At 43.9% G+C, this 21,704-nt stretch overlaps 1 protein-coding gene across 1 annotated transcript; it reads right to left on the bottom strand.

Moving 5' to 3' along the window:
* Nucleotides 1–20,529: 20,529 nt before the first annotated feature.
* LOC309552970 (olfactory receptor 11L1-like) lies at nucleotides 20,530–21,393 on the bottom strand (the record flags this gene model as incomplete). The annotated part of the gene is made up of 1 exon (XM_082253876.1): nucleotides 20,530–21,393. One exon carries the CDS (start codon nucleotides 21,391–21,393, stop codon nucleotides 20,530–20,532), a length of 864 nt encoding a protein of 287 aa, XP_082110002.1.
* Between the last annotated feature and the right edge of the window lie 311 nt (nucleotides 21,394–21,704).

Here is a 21,704-nt window from a genome sequence, read left to right as displayed (position 1 = left end):
GCACTTTTCGTCACAACTGACGTCTTCCTGGGGATGCGGGCGGCGTGCTGAGTCACTTACTTAAGTACCGTCAGAGGCATCCGCCCCGTCCGGAAGTCGGAAGCGATCGGCGCCATCTTGGACCCTGGAGGTCCCAAACATCACATAAGACAGATGCACATATAGCGGCCGCGTCCTCTAAATTAAAAGAAGCCACGGGCGCCATCACTAGTCCGGGAATTGACCGAACGGATATGCATATAGCGGCCGCGTCATCTGAATCAGGAGAGGGCGCGGGCGCCATCATTAATCCGGGAATTGGCCGAATAACTAAAAACAATTAGAAACAGTTTATTAAGCAATAAAACAAATTAAAATTAAAAATCCAGCCAGAGTTGCCTCCAAAGGGATCCGCTCAATAAGACAAAAAATAGGACAAAAAATATATCCACTGAATATCAGCAAAGTGGCTCTATGTATGCCAAAACATGGTGGGTTTTACCCCCCATGTTAATTAATTAATACAGGTAAATTGACTATTGGAAAAGAAATGCAAAATTCATATAATAAAGATTGCAAATGTTCGAATAGTCAACAAAAATACTTAAAAAATTCATACAATAAAGATTGCAAATGTTCAACAAAATACTATAAAAATATATAAAAAAGCCACCAAAAATGGCTCTACATTGTCAATTAATCACGGAGCCTAAATGGATGCAACTCACTCTGAATGGAAATGCAAACCATCTATTTGGTATAATTTTAATCCAAATAATTGCATAAAAATGATTGAATAAAAATGACATAACCGCCATAATTAGCAAAAAAGTCGCAGGGCCTGTATGGATGCGACTTGCTCCAAAGAGATAAACTAATAAAGTATTGCAGTCACTAATATGGGTAAAAAAGTAAAGATAAAGCCCCAGATTAAGAGTTGTCAATAAAGGCATTGACATCCGTGTCTATGTTCAAACCAAATGGGTTAAAACATTTATTACTGTAGATCCAGGACATTTCCAACTTGGAGAGTCCCCTAACAAAGGGTTCCCCTCTCCAATGCGGAACGAACTTGTTGATCCCCATAAAAATAGTATTATGGGGGTCCTTATTGTGTTTCAACCGGTAATGGTTAGACACGGAGTGTTTTCTAAACCCTTTCTTTATGTTGGCTATATGCTCATTACACCTAACATATAGTGGTCTCTTGGTCCTTACCTTGCTATACCTGCACATGTCACACTCCTCCTTGCAGGCTGCCGGAATGAGGATCAACTGGAATAAGTTGGTTCTTTTCTCCTGGACTCTGGGGCTAGACAGTCAGCAATCTCTACTCCTTTACTTTGGGCAGATGAGTTCAAATATTTGGGCATTAGGATTTAGAAGAATCTTAGCAGTCTCTTTCATTTCAACCAATCCCCTGTATTGCAGCTGTTAAAAGAAATATGCACCTCCTGGGTCTCTCTGCCTCTAAACCTTATGGGCCGTATAAATATTATTAAAATAATCTTTCTCCCCAAATGTATTACGTCTTCAGGAATTGCCCTATCTGGATAAGGGGGGCTTTCTTTAAGGAGGTGGAACTCTGCGTGGGCTCTTTTCTATGGTGTGGTGCTGCTCCTCATTGGCAAGGTCCACACTCCAGCTGCCAATTAGGTGCAAATGGCTGGCCTTGCCTAATCTCCAGGTATATTATTAGGCTTCTAGCTTGGTGACCATTAGATAGTGGTTTACTAGGTCAAGAACAAATGCGGCATTTTTTCTGCTCCCTTACCGACTTGGCAAACTTGGTCTATTGTGGGCCTAGAGCCTATGATTCTTTTCCATATCCTACCAGAATAAGGCTTAGAGTTTGGGCTGTGGCTAGGAAGCGTTTTATACATCCCAATCAGTGGTCTCCTTATACTCCTTTATGGTAGAATCCTTCTTTGGTACACTTTAGATCAATTCCCAACCCTCAGGTTTGGGCACGATTTGGTGTCAAGATGCTTAGAGATGGGGGCGTGGCTTGCACGCACACTGAATGGCAGCTTGAGCCGATAGCTCGCTGGGACCGGCCAGGATCTCGATCAACAGCGGGGACATTTCGATCGGCACAGCACCACTATTTACCTCCTCCGACTGCCCGGAGCCCAGGGAAGATGTCGAACCGAAAATGGAAGGAAAATCGGGGCCCCACAAAACTCACAGGCGGGCCTCACAGGCAGGAGGGATCAAAGATGGCGCCCCCGCGCCAGCAGGCCGCAACAATCCGGCGGCGTATACCGATCTCCCAGATGCAGACCCCACATCATCGGCAGATGGACCACCACCTCCTTCCCCTCCAGACTCTGCTACAGCAACACCGATTTCTGGAAGCCCTGCAAAAACGAGGATGCGGATGGATGATCATGGCCACACAGGCCCCACAGTGAGTAACAGCCTTTACTCCATGCATTCCTTGTCATCCCTGCAGACCTCCGTATCAGCTTTCCCTACTACAGGGCAGCCTGTCCTGGAGACAACCCTAAAGAACATGCTCATTACTTTCCAGTCCTCATTGATGTCTAATCTTTCCTCCATTATGGATAAGTTTGCATTTGAAATGAAACATATGGGGCATAGGGTGCACTACACGGAACAGAGGATGGAGGACTGTACTGATACTGTTAATGATCTTGTGGATGCCTATACTGAGCATAAAGAGGACAATATCTGGATAAAAAATAAGCTGGCTGATCTAGAAGATTGTTCTCGCCGAAATAATGTTAAAATAAGGGGCATCCCTGAAGATGTTCATCCTGCAGAGTTACAGCAATATGCAACCACCCTGTTCTCCTCTTTAGTGCCTGCATTAACCCCTATTGAGCTCACTATCAACAGGATTCATGGACTGCCTAAACCCAGGTTTCTGGAAGCTTCAGTCCCCAGGGATGTTCTCTTACGAGTTCATTTTTACCCTGCAAAAAAAAATCCTGCAAGCATCCCGGGCGCTGGGCACTCTGCCAGCTCCCTACACGCAAATACAATTGTTCGCTGATTCATCCCAGCACACGCTGCAACAACGCAGGCAGCTTAAAACGCTCACCAAGGCCTTGGCGAACCACAAGGTTACATATAAATGGCGCCACCCAGCTACCCTACTGGTCACTTACAATAGGATTCCTCATACTATCTCCACGATGGAAGGAGGGATGAAATTGCTGCACTCCTGGGGTATTATCCCCGATCCACGAGGGGCCCTCCAGATGTTCCACGTCGAACCCCACCACCTTCTCAGGGGCATCACCAGGGCAGCTACAGGCAAAGGTTCACACCATGACTTTAATTTGCTCCCCATGATGAGCTACACATGGCCCGGCCGGCCCACTTTTGATTGATATCTGTGCCCTTGCACCTTAGTTTCCACCAGAGGTGGATTTACCCCCCACTTATATCAACAAGCCTGACCCAGGATAACACTTGCTGAATTTCACCAGTTACCGGATTATAGTTTTTGATCTCCAGCACACAGTTCTTCCAGTTGTTCTGCTGTTTTCTTTTCCTTACTTGTTTTACAGCATCGTCGGAGCTACTCCCATCCTCATCTGAAAGTGTCAGAATTTCCTGCTGGTCATCTAACCGGAGATCTCCTCTCTCATCGCCGGATACCTCAGGGGTACCGCACCTCGTATGGGATTCACTCTGTTGCTGATCTACTCCTTGACCGCAAGCGGCTTGCATCCGAATCAACGGCTAGTTCTGCATAGGCACTGGTGCCTTCAGGTATTGTCCTTACCTTGGAAATCACCCTCTCCACACAGCACGTTCACCGGTACTTTTCTCATACTTACATCCACTTGGAGCTTCCCCTTCTGCCATGTCCTTTAACATAGTTTCATTAAATGTGCGAGGACTGAACCACCCTGCAAATAGATCGTCATTGTGGTCTACGGCCACGTCTCTGAAAGGGGACTTACTTTGTATTCAGGAAACCCATTTCACCCTTGATGCTACACCGAAGTGTACTCATAAAAATTACCCATTCATGTACCTTGCATCTTGCAAGAAAAAAAGGAAAGATGTTCTAATTGCAATCAAAGACACCATAGACTTTCAACATCATGCTGACATCCTTGACCCCAAGGGCAGATTTATCATACTACAGTGCACAATACTCGGCAAACGTTTCACCATCGTGAATCTGTACCCCCCGAATCAACACCAACTTTCATTCATTAAGTCAGTAGTGGCCAAAGCGAAAGCCCTAGACTTTGGGAATCTCCTCCTGTGTGGAGATTTCAATCTAACGCCCGACAGCAACATGGACTCAACGGCTAAACCTAAGCGCCATAATGCATCTCTGTCGAAATATCTTTGGTCTCAGAAATTGTATGATGTGTGGAGGTGCTGTCACGCGTCGAAGAGGGACTTTTCGTTCCTGTCCCCGCGTCACGGCACATACTCACGTATAGATTTATGTATCTCAGACAAAAAAGTGTTGGAATATGTGTCCTCTGTGGAGCTTCACACTGCTACCTGGTCTGACCATTCCCCGTTAACTATCACACTGACCCTCGGTCAGCACGCCCACTCTCCATATGCTTGGAGGCTACATAACCATCTATTAAAGAACCCGACATACTCGTCGGAATTGCAACAACACTTAAAGAACTATATGTTGGATAATATGCTGACCGTGGTAATGAGTAAGCGGCCATTCGAGCCGTGAAACGCGTCTACCTTGGATACATTCTGTTCCTCACACTGTCTGTTTGTCATGGATACTTTTTGAAGAATAAAGACACTTTATTTGATTTCAATCATCTGAGTGCGGCTTCACATTTCTTCTTGGATAATATGCTAGACTAGGGCTTCCCAAACTTTTTTGGGCAGAGACCCCCTTCTAAATACAGTTATTTTTCGGGACCCACTTGCTTGTAATTAAATATAGTAAAACGCTACAGAATTTGTTGGTGCTATATACATTCAAATAATAATAATATTTTAAAGGGAGGGGGATGTTTAAATAAAAATATAAATTTACTGCTTTTCAATTTATTATTGAATACACTTGCCAGATGTTACATAGTTACATAGTAGTTGAGGTTGAATAAAGACAATAGTCCATCCAGTTCAACCTGTGTAGGTGTGTGTGGCCGTAATCATCTCTCATACCCCTGAATGTTCTGATCATTGGGATGTACATCCAAGAGTCTTTTGAAAGCAACCATACTTCTCGCAGAAACCACCTCTTGTGGTAGAGAATACCACAATCCTGTAGCCCTAACATTAAAGAACCCCCTGCATTGCCTGAGGTTAAAACGCTTCTCCTCTAATCACATTGTATGCCCTCGAGTCCTCATGCAATCCTTTCGACTGAATAGCTTTTTTTCTATGCTGAGATCACCATTAAGGTATTTATAAATTGCTATCATGTCCCCTCTCAGGAATCTCTTCTCCAGGGAGAATAAATCAAGTGATTGCAGACGCTCCCCATAATTAAGGTCCTCCAATCCCCTAATTAGTTTAGTTGCCCTTCTCTGGACTCTCTCCAGCTCCAACACATCCCTCCTGAAGACTGGCGACCAAAACTGGACAGAATACTCCAGATGCAGTCGGACCAGAGTGAGGGGTCAGAAACCTGTGGCATGTGTGGCATATAAGCAGAGTTGTAAGTAATCAGCACCCTCATAGACAGTATAAGGCAGGCAGAGGACAGAAATCAACCACCCCAGGACAGTGATCAGCAGGCTATATGGCACTCACCCTCCTTTCTCTCCCAGTGGTCCACAGTGAAGGTGAAGTCACTGTTTGCCCTTTCCAGGGTCCAGCACTCCTCACCCAGAGTCTCCATGATGAGGAGCTCTATGCTGGTCCTGGTGTCTCCTTCAGATCCACTACTGGGATCACAGAAGCTGCCATGAACTCCTGACACCGCCGGGCCACCTGGTCCTCCCATGACACTGAGGCTGCCATCTCTGCCCACTATAGCTGAGAGAATCCTGCGCCAGTCTAGCCACCACCGCTGCTGCCAGCAGGACCGAGGAACTGGCTCTGCACCCCATGAACATATCCTACATAACAGCCCACATATGTACTCACTGATGCAAGTATCCTCCTCGTGGGAAATGCAGACCAGCCTCGGTAAACTGCATGGGCGGGGTCCTGAATCCATCGCAATTTGACTGCTCTGGCTCTTTGCACGGGCTCGCACAGCACAATTAAGGCATGCCTGCTCTCAGTGATTTCTGGCTCAGCGCGACCCACTCAAACGCAGTTCGCGACCCACTAGTTTAGGAACTCCTGTGCTAGACGATTCGGACCCGGTGGTAGTGTGGACTGCCCACAAAGCAGTTCTGAGGGGGTTACTTATGCAAATAGGAGCTAGGGAAAGGAGATGGAGGTCGCAGCGCCTGAACGATCTTACTACACAACTTTCTTCCCTAGACTCCCAAAATCAGCAAAACCCCTCGGAGGACCTCACCAACCAAATTTTCTTACTTAGGCAGGAAATAAGAGCCATGCTTCTAGAAAAATATAGCGACACCCTTAAGAAATGGAAAACAAATTCATACTCCACTGGGCAAAAGGCCTCTAAAGCCATGGCCCTTCGTATTAAAGGACAGAGGATCAAAACTAGAATACCATTCATTCTCCATCCCCACTCTAAAGAAAAACTTCTTAAGCCCAATCTTATCGCTAATGCATTTAGCACGTACTATGAAACCCTCTACAATATCCAAGCTGATCCAGATAGCCATCAACCTTGCCCTGCGGATATTGCCACTTTTCTCAGCCATATAGAACTACCCACCATATCTACCAACCATTCTCTGAATTGGAAATTGGTAAGGCAATTTCATCCCTTCCCAACCTAAAATCCCCAGGTCCCGATTGATACATGGCAGAATATTATAAACGGTTCTCCCACTTACTCACACCTTTATTGGTTAAAGTGTTCAACTCTGCTGCTACCTCCTCCTCCTTCCCAAAGGAAATGCTTAGCGCCATGATAGGGACGTTGCCTAAACCTGGGAAAGAGCCCACTCAGCCACAAAATTTTAGGCCGATCTCACTCCTAAACCTAGTTGCGAAATTGTACGCTAAAATAATTGCTACACGTTTACTTAATATCCTACCAACGATTATTCACAAAGACCAATCAGGCTTCACTAAGGGTCGCCAAGCATCTGACGGAATCAGGAGGGTCATTAATGCCATTCACCACGTTCGGAACACTGGAACGCCTTCTCTGCTCCTATCCTTAGATGCAGAGAAGGCGTTCGACAGAGTCCACTGGGGCTTTTTATCTGCAGTTCTACGCAAATTTGGATTTCATGGCTTCCTGTATAGCGCCATAATGGCCCTGTACTCGAATCCTTCAGCAATGGTACGCACACCGGAGGCGATCTCCACCCCTTTTACAATCACCAATCACAAATGTAATATTCAATATGGTTATGGAACCCTTAGCTGAACATATTCACTCCAACTCTCGTATATCGGGAATAGACATAGCAGGTACCCAACATAAAATAAGTCTGTTTGCAGACGATGTTATCCTCATGATCGCTAATCCAACTAGCTCTCTACCAGAAATCCAAAAAATCCTTAAATGGTTTGGGGAAGTGTCACTGTACAAGGTCAATGAAACCAAATTGCATATTCTTAATATTGGTGTGGGCGCTTCTACCAGTGCTCTGTTACAACATCAATTCCCTTACACTTGGGCAGAACACAGTCTCTCATACCTAGGTAATAAGCTAACGGCGAACTCAAAAACACTCTTCCTACATAACTACATTCCAGCGCGTGACCGACTCCAAGCTGACCTAAAACAATTACAATCTCATAGTTTCTCATGGCTAGGGAGGCTAGCAGCGTTTAAGATGATGTACCTCCCACAATTACTTTATATTTTCTGAACCATGACAATCCCAGTCAGTCCCTAAGACGTTTTTTCGCTCATTGCAATCCCTTATCTCCTCTTATATATGGCAGGGTAGAAAACCCAGATGCGCTCATGTAAAACTCATTAAACCTCGATCTCAGGGTGGGGCTGGATTTGTGGATATCTACGACTACTATTTAGCCTCTATCCTTACCCAGCTTCGTGAGTGGTTTGCTCCCACCTCTCCTACTCTATGGCGGAATATAGGGGCCTCTTACTGCATTATATCCGATCTCCCTGCATGGCTGTTGGCAACGTCCCTGGGGGCAAAAATTCCATCCCACTTTCCTCCCCCTATGGTGGCTTCTGCTACCGCATGGAAATTGTTAATCACCCAACACAACAAGGGCCTAGATACCGTAGAACTTTAGATCCCTCTGACGGCCCTCCATTCATTGATGACGGATTTGTGTTTCACTCTGTGGCAAAACCGGGGCATAACCAGTATAAATGATCTTTATGAAAATTCCAAAATTATCCCTTTCCCTACCTTACAGAATAAAATTCACCTACCCGACACTGACCTCTTCCTACACTTTAGAACACGTCATTTCCTTTCTACCCTATCGCGATGGCCATTAAATGTCCAGGCGCAGGCTTGGAAATATCTCAACTCTAGCACATCCCCTAAGGTCAAGGGCATCACTACTTTCTACAATCTTCTCCAACAAAAATCAGTTTTCTCCAAGTCACTCCCCCACGTTCAATGGGAGAGGGACTTGGGTATGGAATACATGGACAAACAATGGACAGATGCACTGAGATTAATATACTCATCGACTTGTAACTCCAACCTTTGGGAACTGACTGAAACTCTCGCTTCACTGGTACCTCACACCAGACAGGCTTCGTAAATTTGACATGAACAATGACGGTCAATGCTGGTGAGCATGTGGCGGAGCAGGTACTCTCTTCCACATCTTCTGGCAATGTCCCCGTATCCAACCTTTTTGGCAGGCAATCTTCTCATTACTATCTGACGTGACTAACACTCGTATCAACCCAGACCCGAGACTGGCCCTCCTCTCTATAGGAGGTGAAAAGGTACACTATGATCTACGACACACAGTGACCCACTGCTTGCTTGCGGCAAGACTACTCATAGCTAGATCTTGGAAACAGGAAGCGACACCAACACTCAAAGGAGTGATTGATATGGTTTCTACCAATTTCTCCTATGAGAAGTCCTTATCCCTGAGAAATCAATCCACTGCCCGTATGACTAAGCTTTGGCAACCTTGGATTTCTTGGCTTAATAGATTATAAGTCCGCCCCAAATCCACTGACGTGTTGCGAATCTACCCAGTTGGATCCTGGCGTCCCAGGCCTGGACACAGTGTGGATCCCATTGGGGGTGTCCTTTCCTGGGACGTCCGGGTTTTATGATTTGCCAAAGGGGTATATTCTTGCTATGTTATGCTTTTGGTGACATCTAGTGGCAGCTAGGATGATTTACACTTTGTACGGTATCTGGTTCCAAGTATGTGATTGACTATGACCACAGGAATAATGCGTATGCTTACGCTTCTGCTTATTGATATGCATTTGCCTAATGTTCTGTTTACTATTGTTGAATGACACATTATTTACTGCTATTGTTGTTCACTTTTGGGAATTGTATTCCCCTGTTGTCTGTATTTTTGTGTTGAAAATTTAATAAAAAGATTTATACAAAAAAAGATGCTTAGAGATGTTATGCCAGGGGGTACTCTGTTGTCCTTTCCTGAACTTTCCGATACTGACATAGCACCGTGTACCTAGATCACAGTTCCCGAGTCCACCTTCTTTAGTAACCCAACTGAAGACCTTCTTGCACAGGAGCAGCTCTCCATACCTCTCTCAGCATTATATCTTGGACAGTGAGACTTGGGCGGAATGTTTCAAAGACAACTCTAAACTGGTCATCTCCTCCAGAGATAAGTTACTCCAAACTAAATTCCTACACAGAGTATACTACACACCTCAAAGGTTACATCACATTTATCCAACTAGATCTCCAGATTGTACCAGTTGTCACTCTTCTGTTGGTTTCTTTTTTCACATGTTTTGGACCTGTCCAGGGTGGCCTAGTTCTGGATGTATGTTTTCGATCTTAACAACACCCATCTTCAACTGTCCCTCCCAATGACTCCCGAACTGGCCCTTTTAGGTATGATGTGCAGTGGCCTAGCCCTAGATACATAAAACTCCTGATTTCCTATCTGTTATATTACGCTAAGAAAGAGATTATTTGTAGATAGACCTCTTGCTCCCCCCTTTCCTTGCCTTATGGGAATCGACACTACATGTGGCACTGCCAATGTATAAAGTAATCTATCTTAGTAGGAATTGTTCTGGGAAGTATGATAAGATTTGGCAGCTGTGGTTGTCTCTGTGAATTTTCCTATTACTTGCTTTGGATAGTCCTTTGGACTTTTGTAAATCCTATATGCCTTTCTCAGTACATGTGCTATTTGTATTATGCTTTGATATTGATTGCTATATGGCTTTGTACACTAACACTAATTGTTCTCATTTGCACCACATGTTGTTCAATAAAGCAATCCTGGTTTCAAAAAAGATATCACTGGGCACGTCATCTGTCAAGGGTAGTAGATTGGAACATTTACTCCCAAGTCAAAGCTTGGGTCCAACTTGAACATGCATTCACATCGCTACTTTTACATCAACTTCCCTGGATTGCAACAGGTCATACTCTGCCAGCATGCAAAGCTCATCCCTTAATTGGCTCCACTCTACAAATTCTTCAGGCTGTGTGCCAGAACTTTAATCTCACCTATTCCCCTGGCCCCTTAACATCTACTCAACGCAACCCTGATTTTCCACCTTGGTCTTTCAGACTTTTTTTTCTCTGACATTTGGACACATACAGACATTCGTGCAGAACATTTTTTTGATGGAGGAACGTTTATGACTCACGCTTCACTTGCCTCCCACATGCAATGTCAAACACTCTCTTTTTGGACCTATGTGCAACTAAGGCACTTCCCCGGTCATCCCCCAGCAACAACACACACCATTTGAGGCAATATGCACAAGAAACGAGCCGCAAATAAATTTGATCTAGGATATTTATACCATTAGGTTCTCTGGTTGTGATTCCAAACTCAATAAAGCTAGTCAACTATTGGAGCAATAATTTTCTATAGACCTCTCTACAGAGAAATATGAGCACATTTTTACTCACATTCATAAAGGAACGGTTAATATGCCCGCATGGGAAAATGGCTTTAAAGTTGTCTCAAGATGGTATAGAACCCCCTTACTACTTCACAAGATTACACCAACAATATCACCCAAATGTTGCCGATGCAAGGAAGAAAAAGGTTCGCTTTTACAGTACATACAGTATATGGTGGAACTGCCCAGTAATTATACCTTTTTTGAAGGAAGTCCACTGCCTCAACTCAAATTACAACTTACTCACTAGACTATAATCCAGCCCAATTTCTCTTACATTATACATCACTCCCACTTTCAACCTACCACTGGTTGTTCTAGTCAATACGGCAAAAATGTGTATACCAGTATACTGAGTGCAACCACTCCCCTGACCATAGCTGATTGGTTCAGGCGTGTAAGTAAAATTACTGGAATGGAGGAACTTGTTCATAAAGCTCAGGAGAAGCCCTTGACATATGGGAAAACTTGGGCCTGTTAGCTTCAAGCCCTTGCTCACTATCATTTCATGACCTGTAGGTGGAAGAGGATGGGGACCTTTCCCCCTCCCTTCATTCATTATTTTAGCCTAACCTGACCCCCCCAACCCTTCTTCAGGACTCATCCAACCCCCACCTTATTCTGAATTTCCTGCCTGCCACCCTCCCTACCTTTCTCCTCCTCCTCTCCATCCCCCCCTTAAATGTATGTTGTTCAGGTTTTGATACTGCGTTCCCAGCAGGGGCATATGACCCCAATCGACAGACTATAAAAATGTAATGTAATTTTTAGTTTTTTTAAAAATATACAATAATTGAACTCAGAAGTGAAACCAGAAATGTACTTCAGTGACAGCTGCACTCATCAAATATATACATAAATATATGTATAAATACTCTGTTACTAATACTCTGTTGCCCCAGTGATGTCATTCCATTGGACAAAACACATCAGACGGGGCTACAACTGTGACATCATCACCGAGCTGTTGTTTGAGATTTACTGGTGTTTGATATGCGATTTACCATTTTACACTTGTAATTCCTTTTTTAATTTAATAAAAGCTGGAATTTTATAATACCACTTTATGAGACATCTTATTACTCTTGCCCATTTTTTGTTTACATTTACCATGCGGTGGATTGCTGCAGATATAAAACAAAGAAAAGGGCGCACCAGCCTAGCGCATTATTCTCAGCGAGTTTATTTAAAATATCAATATAAAAATCGGCTACTCACAAACATACGTAGAAAACAAGCATATCAGTTCCATAAAGCCGCCTCATTATAGGAGTCCAATATCTCATAGAAGCAGAGGGCTGACGCGTTTCGAGGCTGTGCCTCTTCCTCAGAGCCTGGAGGCCATGACCAAATCTATGGCTTAAATATAGTGTGGTAAACCAGGCCTCCACATGACCCTTAGGGATGTGGGAGGAGATATCGCCCAAATGGGCGTGGCTACATAGCTAGTTGCCAAAAGCATAACAGATGTTGATTGGCGAACCCTAAACATCCAATGACTCTACTGGTATGCTACCCAATCAACAGCATCTTCCCAACTCATCTGGAGTTTTGCATAATAGTACATTAAGAATAGCGCAATCTGAATATTGCAATAAGTCAGGACAATACACTGCTCTGTCAGTGCTGCACGGAACAACCCCTCCTTCTCTCACTGTACATGCGTGACACCAGGAGCTGGAAAATCAGTCAGGCGCATAATGGTTCACTTATCTTAGTAGTATTACTCACGCTGCCGCCTGTGAGTATCAAGGATTCGTACCTGCAGGGGAGTAATGCATAGGGCCAATGTACCAGGTTAAAAGATTATTATTATTATCTGGGGTAATCTGATGAACCCCTCATTATTGTGTGTAAGAGATGTGATGCTATACACTTTACCTGGGGATGTCTCGATGCCTATCAAAGGTGAAGCATCACTACTGGATTGCTCCGATCGTGGCCCAGCCGATGGTGGAACGCACGCCGCTCATACCGGAACTGCCATGCGTTCCACCGTGTGACATCACTTCCGCCCGTAAGAATGGTGACGACTTCCGCCCTTCTGCATATCCGGGCGGTGAGACGCAACCACCGGATCCAGAAGGGAGGGAAACTGTGCGAACAGAGGGTGGAACAATCTGACGACAGTCCCAGTGCGCACCACGTCCCATCTCCACGGCGCACACACAGTAACAATGAGAGAAGGAAGGAAGGGTGGATGCTCCGCCCTGATTAAGCCAAGAAAATATATTAATTTAAAATCAAGCATTTTAAGCCGGGATGTGTAATCAAATGACAATATACTGTAGTCCCTACTCAATCCTTTCGGACTCAAATGAAAATCTGTCAAGATGGGAGTTGTATGGGAAGCACACCAGCATGAGATGGACCAGAGTCAAAGATAATATTGCTGTATAAGCAATCCAATATAATAGACTAAAATAGTGGAATTAATAAAAGACAATAAGCTGATAATATTGCTTAGTAAGCCAGCATAAAATCACATATGTAAAAATGCCATATGACAACACACATATTGTACAATTATAATAAATACAGTGATGGATGTATATATAATGTAATAAAACAATCGATAAAAATGTGTATACATATATATATATATGTTTAAAATATATATAAAAATCACTTATTAAATGTGGTATGTAAAACCTTTGACGCAAATATAGGCGTACTGTACCTCCTCTAAAAACAAACCTTGAAAAATCGGAGAAATTGGAGAAATTAACTCAATAATCTATCGAGAGACCCTATATAAGAAAAAAGGGGGGGGGGAAACCTACATTATTACTCATACAGAGAGCCAATGGGAGGAACAAGGATAGTTGGGTCTAATGTAAGAGTAAGGTCTAATGTAAGACCACACACATATACATATACACACGTGCATACAAGCATACATGTGTGAGCCCCTCAAAAGAAAACAGAAAATAGGTGATGGACAACCTTAGGGCGGAGCCACGGGGGAGAGGCAGAATATAGCTGCACGGGTGCCAAGGGAGCAAGAGCACACCTGGAAAAAGAGGGTGGAGAGGAAGAACGCGCTGAATGGCACTACAGCACGCTCTGGATCTCGAGATCTTCGTTCAATCCCCCCGGGGACATGGACCCTTGGGTGAAGATCCAGTACGACTCTCGCCTACACAACTTCTGAAACCTGGCTCCCTCATCGGGGTCCTTGGCTATTGACTCAATGCCGAAGACCCGTAGGCCCGTCGGGTCCCCTTCGTGGTGCTGCTCAAAGTGGCGAGGTATGGAGTAACTGTTGCGGTCTTTTATTCCTGCCTTCGTTTTCCTATTCAGGATACTGCACTTGTGTTCACCAAACCTTACTCTAAGGGGCCGTATAGTTCGGCCCACATAGAGTAGGTTGCACGGGCAGACGATACCATAGACCACGTAATTGGTACCACAATTTATAAATTGTTTAATTTTCGTACTCCGGCCATCCAACCCCGAGACTTCGCTCTTTCTGTGCCACATATATGAGCAGGTTCCGCAATTCCTTACTCCACACCTAAAACTGCCCTTTTGATCAAACACAGTGAACCACGGATTGCTCAAGGTGACGGCACTACGGACCTTGTTCTTCCTAACCCTACTAGGGGCAATCTGACTCCTAAGATCTCTAGGTTTTCTAAAAACCACCTCTGGAACCGGGGGGAGGAGAGATCCCAGAACTGGATCTTGTTTCAGAATGTTCCAGTTGCGCTTCAGAGTGCGCTGTATACTGAAAGCTTTGTTGTTATATATTGTACTGAACCTAGTAATCCTTGTTCCAGATGGCACAGTAGGCTGTTTCTTAGGTCTAGCACCTAAGCTTATATTCTTGACTCGGAGACCTCCATCACAGGCACCCTCCCTCCCATATTGCTGCAGATATTTATTGTAGGCCTCATCAATGAGATTTACTTGGTAACCCTTTTCTAAGAATCTATTTCTCAGGACCTGGCCCTGTTCTTCATAATCTGCAACCAGAGTGCAGGTCCTCTGTAGTCTGCAGAATTGGCCAAAGGGGACATTTCTAATCCACCTCGGATGGTGATTACTCTCCGCGTGGAGGTAAGAGTTCCCCCCACTCGGCTTGAAGTGTGTCTTAGAAATTATGCCCCCATCCTGAGTAGCTCGTAATTCGAGATCTAAGAACACCAATAGGTTGTCATTTACAACATGGGTAAAGGATATCTCAAAGGGATTGCTGCTGCAATGTGAGATGAACCCATCCAGCTCTTCACTAGTACCGTCCCAGATGATCAATATATCATCAATATATCTGGAATACAAAGACAAATGGGCTCTGTATGGGTTGTTATTCCAGATATATTGGTCCTCCCAGTACCCCATGAGTAGATTGGCGTAACTGGGAGCGAACCGGGCACCCATGGCAGTGCCTCTGGTCTGCCTGTAGTACTCATCCAAGTAAGTGAAGTAGTTGTGATTCAATGTATAATCAATACAGTCAACCACAAACTTTGCTTGGAGAGGGTGTAAATTGCTGGATTTTAAAAAGTGATCAACTGCTGCAAGGCCAAAGTCGTGCCTGATGGACGTGTATAAGGATTATACATCTAACGATACCCATTTATACTGTTGCAGCCATTGTATAGGTGCTAGAATTTCGAGCATGTGTCCTGAGTCCCTAACATATGACGGCAATGCCATGACTAAATCCTGCAGGAAGGAGTCGATGTAACTGCCCAAATTGCTTGTCAGACTGTCAATACCAGCTATGATGGGTCTTCCGGGGGGATTTGTTTCATTCTTGTGTATCTTAGGGATATGGTAGAAATGGGGGGTTCTGGGATGCTGGATATACAGGAAATGGTACTCACTTTTCGTGATGATGCTTTTTAGTAATGCATCATCTAGGAGTGCCTTAAGAGTACTTTTATAGTCGTGCAAGGGATTTTTCTCAAGCCTTTCGTATGTTGTCTCATCACCCAACAACCTGAAGGCTTCTGCTAAGTATGCAGTCCTATCCTGTATCACCAGACTACCCCCTTTGTCTGCCTGTCTAATTATGACTTCATCCCTGCCCTTCAATTCTTTAATCACATCCCCCACAGAGGAACCCTCACGAGTCAAGATATTATGCCCGAAATTGGGCCTGCTGTGGTCCCTTCTGGCACACAATTGTCTGAGTTCCCCGAGGACTACCTCGTAGAAGACAGGGATGAAATTGCCCTTAGCCCAATGGGGAAAAAACAATGATTTGGGCCTAAAATGGATTTAAAGTGGATTGCTGCAGTCAGTGGGATGAGCTCCATCTGATTCCTGGAAGTCACTATCCATTCATCCTTGTGGACTCTTTCCCAAAGCGTAGCCAGACTTCCTTCCTTAGAGGTCTGAGGATCTGGTGACAGGTGGTGCACACAAGTGGTGAATATTTTTTACCTGTGGGATTACTGGAATATATTGGCACACAACTTTCTCTATGGTCATGGACATTGCACTGAGCACTTTATGATTGTAAGGTCCAGGTTCGTGACCCGAACTTTACCCCGATCCCGAACCCCATTGAAGACAATGGTGACCTGAACTTTTGAGCACTAAAATGGCTCTCTAAAAAAACATGGAAAGGGCTAGAGGGCTGCAAATGGCAGCAAAATCTTCTTAAGAGCATGACAAGTGCTCTGCAAACAAATGTGGATAGGGAAATAACTTAAAATAACATAAAAAACATAAAAACAAAAAATAATCATCTTGATCTAGGAGGACGAGGCCCATATGAAGTTGGAGGTTTAGGTGGCGGTGGATGTGGCGGTGTAGGTGGAAGTGGCGGTGGGGTGGAGGAGGATGAGGTAGCCAACACTGGTTTTTGTTTTTAATTTCAAATTGCTTTTTAAATTAGGGTACACCCCAAAAGAGTGAGAGAGATCAAAAATACAACAATGGCTGGGTAAGGCCTGTATACATGTCTATTCTGCACAAGGCACGGACAAGTCCTGTGGGATCCATGCCTGGTTCATTTTAATGAACATGAGCTTGTCCACATTGGCTCTGGACAGGCGGCTGCGCTTGTCTGTGATAACGCCCCCAGCTGTGCTAAATACACGTTCAGATAATACACTGGCTGCAGGGCAGGCCAGCACCTCCAAGGCGTAAAGGGCAAGCTCAGGCCATGTGCCCAATTTGGAGACTCAGAAGTTGAAGGGGGCAGACCCCTCATTCAGTACATGTATAGTACGTAAGGAACGGTAAGGAACTGTATATGGTAAATGGTATATGGCAAAGAACGGTGATGGCGGCAGGGTCCCCCCCCCTTCTGGGTTGAGTCTGGCCTTGGAAAAGGTATGTGTCCCTGGTTATGGGCCAGTCTCTCCCAAAGCTGTCTAAAGTTCTGAGGCCTTCTGGTGGGGACAGGGCTGCACTGGTCTTGTCAGGGACCGGGATTCTGAAAAGCCTGTGGTGTATGTGCCCCCTGGAGTGGCAGTCCAAGGGTGCCATAATTCACGGTGCATGGCAACACTGTGAGTATGGCACCAAGGACACTGCACTTCCTACACACGTTTTTCACACCTGCCTCTAGGGCCGGGTCTTTTGGTCAGGAGTCAGGACCAGAGGAATTTTTTATTCCTGGCCGAAGGGCCTGCTATAGTATTGCAACGTGGCACTAACCTTGCACTTTTCCACTATCCCTTTCCCCACTTTTATGTCTTGTGTGTCTCACGTTTTGTGTTTTTTATTGTGGCGGTTCACTTTATTTTGCACAGCGTGATTAGTAGGGTGTAGGTCCTTGGGTCTGTCCCTGAAAGTCTTGGGAGGGGGTGGATATGGCATTCTGGCTTGGTTCGCCCTCTCTCATGGGGTCTCTCTTCGAGAGAGTCCCACCTAGTACTTGGGGTGGTCTGTTTCAGCAGACCTCCTAAAGAACGGGGCTGCCTGGTTTCGGCCAGGTTAGCCAGTGTAAATACCCCAGTCCCTGTCAGGAGCCTTGTGCCCCGGGGGATCAGGGTCAGGGACCATGTGTACACCCTGTGCACTTTTTGTGTTTTACTTTTTTGGTGTGCACTTTTTTATGCAGCCACCGGGTGATAGTTCACACACCCCACGGGCTTAAAAAAAAAAAAAACAGATGGCGGTCCTGGTTTTTGTGGCGTGCCGACAAAGCTTTTCCACATTTCATACATGCTAACCCTGCCTTCTGAGGTGCTGGCGGTGCCCTGGCTGCGTTGGCGCCCTCCTCCTTCTCTGCCTTCCCCTTGTGCTTCCACTGTGCCCCTGCTGTCAGGTGGGAATGCCACCAGCATCGCTTCTCGACCTTTTGGCTAAGATCAAGTGTAGTATCTGTTGTTATCTGTTATCTGGGTGCCACCCTGCTGTGAACATGGTTCCTTCTCCTCCATCTCCTCCTCCTCATCCTCCACCTCGTCATCCTCCAGAACTGTGCCCTTGCTGGACAATTGTGTACCTGGCGTTTGTGGGTGCAGGAACCCACCCTTGGAGCCACTTGTGAATGACTGCCCTGAAAGCCTTGGAAATGATCACTGCTCCGGATGCGGAGGCGGTAGAGGATTAGGATGAGGAAGCGGAGTGGGAGGAGTTAGAAACAGGAGGCAAACTGAAGCGCCCTGCAATCCTCGGTGGTGGAAGGAGATGTGCCAAACAAATTAAAGGGTGTATCTCACAGTAACATAATCAGCAAACACTGCAAAATTATTAATTTTCCCCTAAATGGGTGTTTATTGAATAGCAGAATAGAACAACAGTATCTAAAAGGGTGTATCTCACACGTACAGATACAGACTAAGCCGCAATTTAATATATTTCTTTCCCCTAAATGGGTGTTTATTGAATAGCAGAATAGAACAACAGTATCTAAAAGGGTGTATCTCACACGTACAGATACAGACTAAGCCGCAATTTAATATATTTCTTTCCCCTAAATGGGTGTTTATTGAATAGCAGAATAGAACAACAGTATCTAAAAGGGTGTATCTCACACGTACAGATACAGACTAGGCTGCAATTTAATATTTTTTCCCTAAATTGGTGTTTATTGAATAGCGGAATAGAACAACAGTATACAACGGGTGTATCTCACAGTAACATATGCAGACTAGGCCGCAATTTAATTTTTTTCCCTAAATGGGTTTTTATTGAAAAGCAGAATAGAACAACAGTATCCAACGGGTGTATCTCACAGTAACATATGCAGACTAGGCCGCAATTTTTTTTTTCCCTAAATGGGTGTTTATTGAATAGCGGAATAGAACAACAGTATCCAAAGGGTGTATATCACAGTAACGTATGAATGAAACATTTTTCTTTTTCCCTTTAATTGGTGATTTTTGAAGAGCAGATTAGAACACAGCAGTGTCTAAAGGCTTTATCTCACAGTAACATATAAAGGAAAAATGAAAAAAAAAATGTTCCCTTTAAATTGGTGATTTTTGAGTAGTAGATTAGAATAGCAGTGTCTAAACGCTGTATGTCACAATAAAATATCCAGATTAAGCAGACACATATGCACTGAGCTTACATTACATGGCCGCTAAACGCCGAACGCCGCCCACCTAACAGGTTGGATACTTTTGCTATTCCGCTATTGAATAAAAACCCATTTGAATGAAAAACTGAAAAATAATGATTTTTTCCCTAAAAACTGAAAAATTTATATTTTCCTCTTAAATTGTTTAACGTTTTTGTTTTTTTAAATCCAGATTAAGCAGACACATATGCACTGAGCTTGCATTACATGGCCGCTGCACGCCACACGCCGCCAACCTAACAGACTGATAAAAGTTTTTTTTCTCCCTCCTCTTCCCTGGGCTCAGGTCAGGGCAAAAAGATCGTGCACTGCACCCCCACACAATAAAATCGATGTAGATCGCTGTCTGATTAAAGAAGATTCTTCCTATTCTTTTCCTGAAAGCAATCTCCAGCCTGCCCCTACAATAATCTCCTATCTCTCCCTCAGCAACATCAGGAACCTCTCCCTACAGTAGTTAGAGCAGAGTGACATGCATCGCTACGTGACTCCAGCTTATATAGAGTCTGGGTCACATGCTGCACTGGCCAATCACAGCCATGCCATTAGTAGGCGTGGCTGTGATGGCTTCTAAGGGCACACTAGTTAAACGCTTCTTGATTGGCTGCCCTGCAGCTGCTGAAACCGCGCCAAAACATGAAATTAATTACCGAACAAAGGACTGTATCCCGAACATACAGTGAAATGTTCAGGTCCGTGTCCGGGTACCGAACACCCAAAAGTCCGGTACAATCCCGATCAATACAGTCCGGGTTCGCCCAACCCTAGTGAGCACCCATATACATTTTTTGTTTTTTTCACTTGATGAATTTTCTGTACATTTAATGTATTTTTTTTTACATATTTATGCATTTTCACTTTGTATTTTAGGATATCCCAACACATTTGGGTTAGGTATTGTTTGTTTATTAACTTTTACATTTGAATAAAGTTCTTGTGAAAAAAAAAACAGCTGTATATTAAAGCATTATCCTAATCTCAACCCAGATGTTGAAAAGTAGGCTTTTTGGTTATATACAAGATTTCTATACGCTTCCTTTATGTCCTTATTTTTCAAACAGTATATGAAAGGATTTAAAAAGGGAGTTAGCACAGTATACATAACTGCTAGTATCCTGCTAATTTTCTGTGACTGGTCTTCATTTCGAAGCACGTACATGACGGTCAGAGTGCCATAATACATAGATACAACCGTCAGGTGGGAGCTGCAGGTGGAAAAAGATTTCAATCTTCCAGAGAACGATGGTATCTTTAATATGGTTACCACAATATACATATACGAAATTACTGTTAAAAAAAAAGGAATTACTATATCAGGAATAGATATTATACTGGCTTCCATTTGAACCATGGATACATCTGAACAGGAAAGTTTTAGAAGAGGTTCTAAATCACAAAAAAAATGATCAATAGTATTTGGCCCACAGAAGTGTAACTGACATATGCTAATCACAAAAATGAGGGATATAGAGCAGCTTAACAGCCAAGAGATGAAAATTAATTTCACGCAAAACATTTGGTCCATAATGGAGGAATAATGCAGGGGAGAACAGATGGCTAGATAACGATCATAGGACATCACTGTCAGAAGAAAACATTCAAAACCTACGGGCAATCCAAAAAAATAAAGCTGTGCGATGCAGCCTGAAAAGGATAATGAGGGTCGCTCATTTAGTACAATATTTAACATGTTAGGGACAATATCTATGGTCAGCATGATGTCAGATACAGATAGCTGAGTGAGGAAGAAGTACATGGGAGAGTGAAGACTCTTGCTATAAGACACTAATATGATGATCAGGAAATTTTCACCTAACGTTAAAAAGTACATAAGGAGCAACATAAAGAAGAGGCAAATATTTAATTTCTCATTGTTGCTGAATCCCAAAAAGAATATTGTGCTGATATTTCTTTTATGTGTTACCTGTGTGTGATGAGAAAAAAATACATAATGAATTACCTTGTATAACATTCTATTCTTAAATAAAATAAAATCCAGTGGTATGAGCATGCAAATAAATCTACAATTAAATAATGTACATGAAAGAAAGGAAAGGAGGCGCAACCACCTAGTGCATTACCTGTGGTACTGTATAAAATATTTAATAAAAAATGCCAAATGCATACTCACAAACATGCAGA

This window comes from Pelophylax lessonae (assembly GCF_965119305.1).
Source record: "Pelophylax lessonae genome assembly, chromosome: 4".
Classification (NCBI taxonomy): domain Eukaryota; kingdom Metazoa; phylum Chordata; class Amphibia; order Anura; family Ranidae; genus Pelophylax; species Pelophylax lessonae.
The sequence above is the reverse complement of the archived record's forward strand: the minus strand, read 5'-3'. Positions and strand labels throughout refer to the sequence as shown.